The 8,088-nt window shown below is 50.5% G+C and overlaps 1 protein-coding gene across 1 annotated transcript; it reads right to left on the bottom strand.

Moving 5' to 3' along the window:
* Positions 1-5,979: 5,979 nt before the first annotated feature.
* On the bottom strand, positions 5,980-7,449 carry LOC123087696 (uncharacterized; the record flags this gene model as incomplete). Its single annotated transcript, XM_044509789.1, has 1 exon — positions 5,980-7,449. A coding segment is annotated over one exon (1,176 nt), but the record flags the coding sequence as incomplete, so codon positions are not given.
* Positions 7,450-8,088: the final 639 nt, after the last annotated feature.

Below are 8,088 nucleotides of genomic sequence, written 5' to 3'. Positions count from 1 at the left end.
ATTTAGATGTACAATAAGTAGGGCACATCTAGATCGAAAAAAATATATTATGCGGACTACATCAATTGCATGTAAGACCCGAGCAATATACTTCAGCCACGCTGGGACGCAGATCACATAATGCCAAATATAGAGGAAATGCCTCGTTGGTTGATGCACTAGAATCAGTCAGAAGGAAACTTTGGAAAATCATCCTCAAAATCGTTTGTAGATTTATTTTTTGAGCAAAAGAAACATTACAAGTTTTCTTCAGAATCACGGGGACTTTGATTCAATGGCAATGCTTCTGGGTATACAAATAATATCAGAGGTTGACATAGACCACACATGACGTCTTTTGTCGAGCCCAGACGATGCTTAGGCCAAAGCGTGGGCTTCGACAATCGTCTCTCTCCGTTCATGCATGCCTCAAACATGTACTTCCTCCGTCTGAAAATACTTGTCCGAGGAATGAATGTATCTAGATGTATTTTAGTTCTACATACATCCATTTGTATCCATTTCTACGACAAGTATTTCCGGACGGAGGGAGTAGTACCCAAAAGCCTGAGCCAATGTGCATCATGGTTGTGGACAATCCGGTGCTACCTGCACTTGATTTAAGTGAAGACTGAGTGCTAATGATAGCTTCCAAAATCCAAAGTAGTTTGATCGGATAATCTTGTGTGGGACCGGCCGCAACTCTACCTTCATGCGACTCTATCTTATACACTGCTCGACGATTGGAACTTCTTTTTCTGTGATCACCACCAGGGGAGAGGGGGGCAGATCCCGCCATGGTAGCAAGATCTGCTAGTGTAGTTTTTCCACCCCCTAACTTTCATATTGGCGGTTGTTATTGAGTTCGGCGGATTTTGGTGACAGTGCTTGCTGTAAGACTCTCACCTCCAACTTCTTCAACTTCTTCTTGTTATCTTCCAAGAGAAGACCTGCGCGACGGTCTTCCTGCCCAAAAGCCTGAGCGTTTCATCATGATTGTGGAGCAATCTGATGCTACCTGCACTTGATTTAACTGAAGATTGAGTGCTAATGATAGCTTCCAAAGTAGTTGGATCGGATATTCCTGTGTGGGCCCAGCCGTAACTCACCCCTCATGCGACTATGCGCTTCTACACTCCTCGACGATTGGAACTTTTTTTCTGTGATCACCACCGGGGAGGAGGGGGGCAGATCCCGCCGTGGTGGCGAGGAGAGGTGCCCGGAGCGGGGCAGCGTGGTTAGTGCTCTGGGCGGCAGGTGGTGGGCAAGAGGTGGATGGTCTGGTTGAACTCGTCCTCCCTCTGTCGCTCCCGCGGGCGGCAGGGGAGGAACCCTAGCCGGCCCCCACCAGCAGTCCTCCTCCTCCTCCTCCCTCCTCGCCGCCGCCTGCTCGGGCCGGCGGGCAAAGCCCGGCCGGCCTAGGCGGCGGCGGGGCGATTTCTCCTCCTCGCGTGGTGGGGCTGCCGCGGGCAGATCCAATCGGGCCGGGGCGCGTCGTGGTGCGGGACGGTGCGGCGGCGCTATGGTGGCGACTGGCGGCGGTGCTGGGCGTCTCCTGGTGGCGCGGAGGGCTGCACAGGGCCGATGGAGTGTGCGGGTGCTGGCGGCGGACCTTCATTCGCGGGATCCAGGCGGCGCGGGAGGTGGGCTCCCTTCCGATTGGTCGCGGTGGGGTGTCCTTGGTCAGGTCCGGTCGGACCTGACTCCGGCCTGCTCCGGCGCTGTGCGGGAGGTGGCGGCGGGGCTGGGGCGCAGGCTGCGCGGTGGCTGGCGTGCTCGCGGCGGCGGCGGCTCCCGGTTTGGGATCTGGCGCAGATGGGCGGCGCGGGGGCGGGCTGCGGCCTCGGCGGTGCTCCACAGCCGCTGCAGGGCGGCTCGGGGCTGCCCCTCGGGGTCCCGGCATGGATGTGGGCTGCCACGGCGTGGTGGTGGCTCATGGCGGTGGTTTGGGTCGTTTCACGGCGGCGGTCGGTCATCTCCGGCGTCGGCCCGTCGGGAAGCTGCCTGTTTTGGCTTTCGATTCCTCTCCTCGGCGTTCGGATACTACCTTTGTCAAAGGGCTGGCCCTCTCCCAGCTGCGGTCCATCGCCTGTCTCGCGCCCGGTGCTGCGGGACTGATCTTGTCTCGCGCCCGGCAGCAGGACCGAGCTCGTCTCGCGCCCGGCAGCAGGACCGAGCTCATCTCGCGCCCGGCAGCAGGACCGACCTCGTCTCGCGCCCGGCAGCAGGACTGAGGCCGTCTCGCGCCCGGTGCAGCAGGACAGGACGATGGAGGCCAGTTTCGGCCGGCCTCTTGGGTCTCGGCGCTGGGGTCGCCCAGGGGTGCGAAAGACGAGGCCTTTCCACTCGTCTCTTTGGTTGGAGTAGCGGCTGGTCTCGGGTGAGGTGGTGTCAAGGTCTTGGATGCCAGGGTGGCGGCCCTGGTGGTGGGAGTGCGGTGCTCGTGGGCGAAGCCCGTAGCTTGGTGCTGCCCGGTGACCATGGCCGTGTGGGCGGCATGGTTGCCGGGGTGTGGCGTCCAGTGGTGGTGATTATTGGCCGGGGTGAAAACCTGCTCTATCTTCGGACGGACCGGCAGCGGCGATTCATTCCCTTCTTGAAGGCGTCGTCGCGACTTTCATTGCCCGTCGTGTTGCTCCAGGGGAAACCCTGACCCTCGTGTCGGGCGGTGGCGGCGCTCCGGTGTCGTTCCCTTCCTGAAGGCGCCGCCTTGGAGCACACGGTTCGCCGTATGCGGCTTCATCTCTTGGCGGTGGCGTGTTCACAGCCGAGTTCTCCGATTGCTCTTGTAGTGCTTGGGGTGGTGTTGCTGCGCTCAGCATCTTTGTATCCTGCCTTGGGTGTGTGTGTTGTGTGGTCGTGCGTTTGTACCGGGTTTGTTGATGATCTTTGCTTTATATATAAAGCGGGCGAAAGCCTTTTTCGATAAGAGATCGATGGGAAGGGGTTGAGAGGTGGAAGGCAACATGCGCCAACGTGGGAGATGACCGGAAACTTCGCTCGTGCCACAAGTTTCATGGATGGAGTGCACTTCAAGATTGGCTTCCAAACTGCAAATATGGAGCACCAGGGCACATATGGAGCGCCCTCTAATGATTTTAGCATTGCAGTTCGCTTTGACGACTCTGCTAGAGTAGTTTTTGTTGGAAATATAAACAATTTACCGAATGATTTTATTAACAGAAATACTAGATAAAGCATGACTAATATAGTAGAGATAAAACAAGTCATACGTTCTGACAGAGAGAAGGAAAATAGCTTCTGCATATATGAACCGTAGCTTATCATATCTATAGCAAACAGTAGAACTAGTTGCATATATGAGGTAGAACCTAACATATTTAGGGCAAGTACTAGCACGAGAAACTGTGGCAGGATATCTAACAGAAAGAAGAACACATACGGGACAGCAGTAGCAGCAGCACTGGACTTGGGGTCGGTGTCCTCGCCAGCCATGTCGTCGAGGAGGTTGTCGTCGGAGTTCGGGGCATCCGTGACGAAGGAGTCAGTCAGTAATCACGCAGAGCGCTCCCCAAAAACCTTATCACCCTTCTCCCGTACAGGACTGAAAGAGGTGCGGTTTCGAAGGCCTACTGTCCCGACCTGCGGTGCACGCCGCAAGCCGGGATGAGGAAGACAGCAGCAGCTCAGTGATTGGAACCGGTGGCGAGAGGAAGGAGAAGTTCTGGTGCGTCTCTCTGAGAGGAGCGACCTCCCTTTTATAGGCGCAAGAGAAGGAGGCGAGAGGTTGCGCCGGGAGATGAAACGAACAGATAGCAGCCGAAGGGTGCAGCGTTCATATTCAATATCCACTACTGCAAAAACTTTCCAGCTCCCGAGTGACCGGCTCGGCTCATTCCCGCAACCCGAGGCGAGGCGAGGCTGGCGGCGGAGGAGGAGCACGCGTGGATATCCCTCTTGTTCTCATGCTCGTACAAGTGGGGAAAGAACCTCCCTTATAAGGAGGTCCAACTCCCACTAAACTAGCAATGTCTAAATTTTAGTAGTATCCTTTACCTTGCACAAATGGGCTAAGTAGGCCTCTAAGATTTATTAGGAATTTCTAAAATAGTTATTGGGCTGCCCAAAATGGACTAAATTCCAGCAGTTTTCTACCCCCAAACCTCCATATTGGCGGTTGTTATGGAGTTCGGAGTTCGGGGGCTTTGGTGGCAGTGCTTGCTGTAAGAGTCTCACCTCCAACCTCTTCTTATCTCATTTGTGACTTGCATTTTGTCAAACACTCATAAAAGAGAACATGAAAAATTAATCTATGCTTGCTTATGTTCTTGGAGTTGCAGGAGGCCTGATAATGTTGAGGACCCAAAGGAGTTCATGCATGGATGATGAAATGGATGAATGAATGCGGCCATGCTCGAATGGAACTACAATATTATTTACCTTTCTATTTGTATCTAAAGTTTGAAATACTTGCATCGTCTACTCTTTTCTTGCTGAACTATGTGAAGTGTGAACTACCATGTCACTGCAGCAATCGGCCGTGCTTATATATTTTCCTTGCTAAACTATGTGAACTGTGAATAGTATACTGACGATCCAATTCAGGTGCTATAATAAACTTACAAGCAAAAACAGCCTAAATTACATACTGATGATCCAATTATATATAGACAAAGGAGATTTGAGTACAATCTTAAACTGCAGATATTTAAAAAACTGGAGCAGAGTAGAGTGTGTTTCTATGATTACCACTGCATAGCAAATACACGACGAGGCGCAAGCATAAGACAGAAACCCCAATAAGATCATTTGCACAGTGAGTTTCAGAATAAGAAGTAAATAGCATAAAACTACTACTTTACAGGTTATGGTTCCAAAAAACTATCGGTTTCAAATTTTTCTCTCATAACTACCAACTCAGGGGTTGGCTATTTCAAAAAACCCAAATTGTTGAGTCTTTATCAGTTGATACCGATTATGACAGGTCGGGCCCGCATGTAAACACACCGTTAGTTTGACCTTAGTTTGACCGTTAACTTACATGTGGGGCCCATATGTGAGTTTCCTCTTTCTCTTCTCTTTCTTCTTCCTCTCCATCTCTTCTCTTCCCTCCCCATGTGTCTCCCGTCCCGGCCATCTCCCCTCCTGAGCCGGCGACCTCCCTCCCTCCAGAGCCGGCGACCCCCCTCCCTTCCCAGGCCGGCGACCCTCTCCCCCGAGCCGACGACCCTCCCCCATCCCCCTCGAGCCGGCGACCCTTCCCCCCGAGCCGGAGCTCCTGGTGGTGACGAGGCCGGCCTCGTCCGCGGGTCATGGCGTGGCGGCGGCCCCAAGCGAGGCACAGGAGCTGCGAGTCATGGCGTGGCCGCGGCGCAGGTGAGGCACGGCATGGCGGCCGTTGCGGGCGCGGCTCGCCGCTGCAGGTGATGCCCGGCATGGCGGCCGCTGCGGGTGCGGCTCGCCGGCCTCAGGTGGTGCACGGCGTGGATTCCGCCGCTGTGGGCGCGGCTCGCCGGCCAGAGGCAGAGCGCTCGAGATCGAGCTCCTGCCATGGTGGGTGCGCCTCCTCTGGATCTAGGGAGCTGATTGCTTTTTTTGAAAACTTCCAGGGACTCGATTGCTTTTTCAGAAAACTTCCATGGACCCGATTGCTTTTTCAGGCACTGACATGTGGGCCCTGCATATCAATTAACGGTCAAACACACGGTCAAATAGACGGAATGTTTAGATGCGGGTCCGACCTATCATAAACAAGTTTAATTTTTAAGCAATGGACATTTAGGGTTTTTTGAAACAGCCGACCCCTGAGTTGGTAGTTATCAGCGAAAAATTTGAAACCGGTAGTTTTTTGGAACCCTAGCCTGTAAAGTAGTAGTTTTATGCTATTTACTCCAGAATAAGCAAACAATCTTTCTCCTGCTCCATCAGAAGATTACCAACAAAAACCATCTGGTACATTCACACATTCAGTTCATCAATGAACGGCCCAATCCCGCAAGAAAAGACATTGATCCAAGGTGACGTTTTAAAGCACCAACATAGTACCCAAGTTATACCTGACAGTATGTCTCATTTATCAGCAGGTAGTTGCAACCCATGTAACCATTCTACTGCTGCATCTACCGACACAAACGGATGACAAATGCAACCCCATTGTTCACCACAATACAACCAGGAGTGTCAACACAATGTCAATGCGGGTCAATTGTACTTGAACACAAAACATTGGTCCCAAAGACAGGAAACCATTAGAGTTACAGAACCAGTTGCTAACTGAAATAAATGCCGGATCAGGTCTTGTGCAAACTAGACAATAATCCTGCAACGGGATTACTAGCCAGAACCATAAATTAAATTGGGGAACACCCATAGGCTACTTAGTAGGCTGCAGTCAGGAGGGAGCACCATACCATAGTAGATGGGGAAAACTATGTCTTTTAGCACTGGCTGACCAAGATCGACGGCAGACCAAGTTTCATCAGGACCTTCAGATAGCCTGGCAAAATAAATGCAGTTACTCTTTCCTCCCCATCTTTCCGGGCTCATGCAAGAAAATGTAGGATTCCTCCTATCGACGCTAACAAACAGAGCATGATTTTCCAGCTTCTCCAGCTTCACCCACTCAGCTGGTTCAACAGAAAAGTCGAGGCGGAAGACCTTAATGGTTGTGTCAACTGAGCCATTCAATTCGCCATAGCTTAACAGTTGGTCAACCATGAGAAGCATGTCACCACAGACCACTAACCATGGATGAAGAGGCGCAAACTCCAATTTAATTGCAACTTCTTGCATGCTGAACTGAGGCGTCAAGTGTATAGTGTGGAGCCTCATAAGACCATCTATGACAAAGATATCACCTCTGAAGAACACAATCTGATAGATGTTTTCACGATCAAGAGCAAGAGGGTGCTCTGACCAGGAGTTTGTTCCAACCTGCCACTCAAACATGGAAGCTTTCGAGCAAAGGAGGAGGCGAGAGTTGGGTGAATTTAATGGAGCTGTAAGGATGCCTATGCCACATAAGTACCCAAGTCTGTTGTTGGGTGGGAGTTTGGGGGGCTTCACCTTGGTACCAGTGTACACATTGACAAGGAGGCAGTGCTCCTCGTAGGAGAAGATAAGATACCCATATGAGCAACCCAAATAGTGCATTGTATTTGGATTATTTTCAGACACTGAACACACAAGGGATAAGTTTTTCTTGCTGGGATCGCTGAGCTGCCATTTGCAATTAGACAAAAGGATGGGCTTGATACCGCTGCTATGTGGACGAACATAAGGACCGTCTGGTTTCAAGTGGAATGGCGGGAAGCCGAATGTATACACAGAGGGAAAGGTAGAGACTGCAGCGCGCCAAGAGCGGCAAGTGCCAGCGAAAGCAAGGAAGTCACGGAATGAGTTAAAGAGAGCAATGATTTCATGAAGCAGGCTGTCCAGGAGATCTGCACAAACATAAGGTCCAGATATAGCCAAGGAGGTAGAGGCTGAGGCTGAGCGAGGCAGGTGTTCTTAGAGGGCCTCTCTACAGTGGCAACTTCTCTGCCACATAAAAATTCAAGAATAGATCAAAATAGAGAACTGAAATATAATAGAGTTAATAAATATTTTAGGAGTTAATAGACTACAAGAAATGCAGCAAGTTTTAACTGAACAATAAGGCAAATGGGAGTGTCAACTGGGACATTCCAAACTTCAATCAGAAGAAACTACTCGAGAACAACCTACACCTTGATATATTTTTTTCTAGAGAGAAGTGCATATTACACCCCTCAACTCTAGCCCTAGTCTAATATACAACCCCCAACTCCAATACCATCTAGTTTACACCCCAACTCTCAAAACCAGGCGGAATTCAACCCTCCCCTCCCCGTTGACTGGTTTTGACCTGTTGACTGGGTGAACAGTAAATCCAAAAGAAATAAAAAAATTTAAAAAAAATCGTTTTTTCACGGGTTGAAAAGTAAAATTTTAAAAAGTTCTAAATAAAAAAAATTAAAAAAGAAAATTGATTTTTAAAAATGTTGATTTTTTGTCCGGGTGAACAGTAAATTTCAGGAAAAAATTAAGAAAACAAAAATTTCTGAATTATATTTGCATGAAACAGTTAACAGTCGTGTACTGTTCGGGCTGATATATTTTTTTATTGAG

This window comes from Triticum aestivum, chromosome 4A (genome assembly GCF_018294505.1).
Source record: "Triticum aestivum cultivar Chinese Spring chromosome 4A, IWGSC CS RefSeq v2.1, whole genome shotgun sequence".
Taxonomy (NCBI): Eukaryota; Viridiplantae; Streptophyta; class Magnoliopsida; order Poales; family Poaceae; genus Triticum; species Triticum aestivum.
Note: the sequence above shows the minus strand (reverse complement) of the source record. Positions and strands in the feature narration are given on the sequence as shown.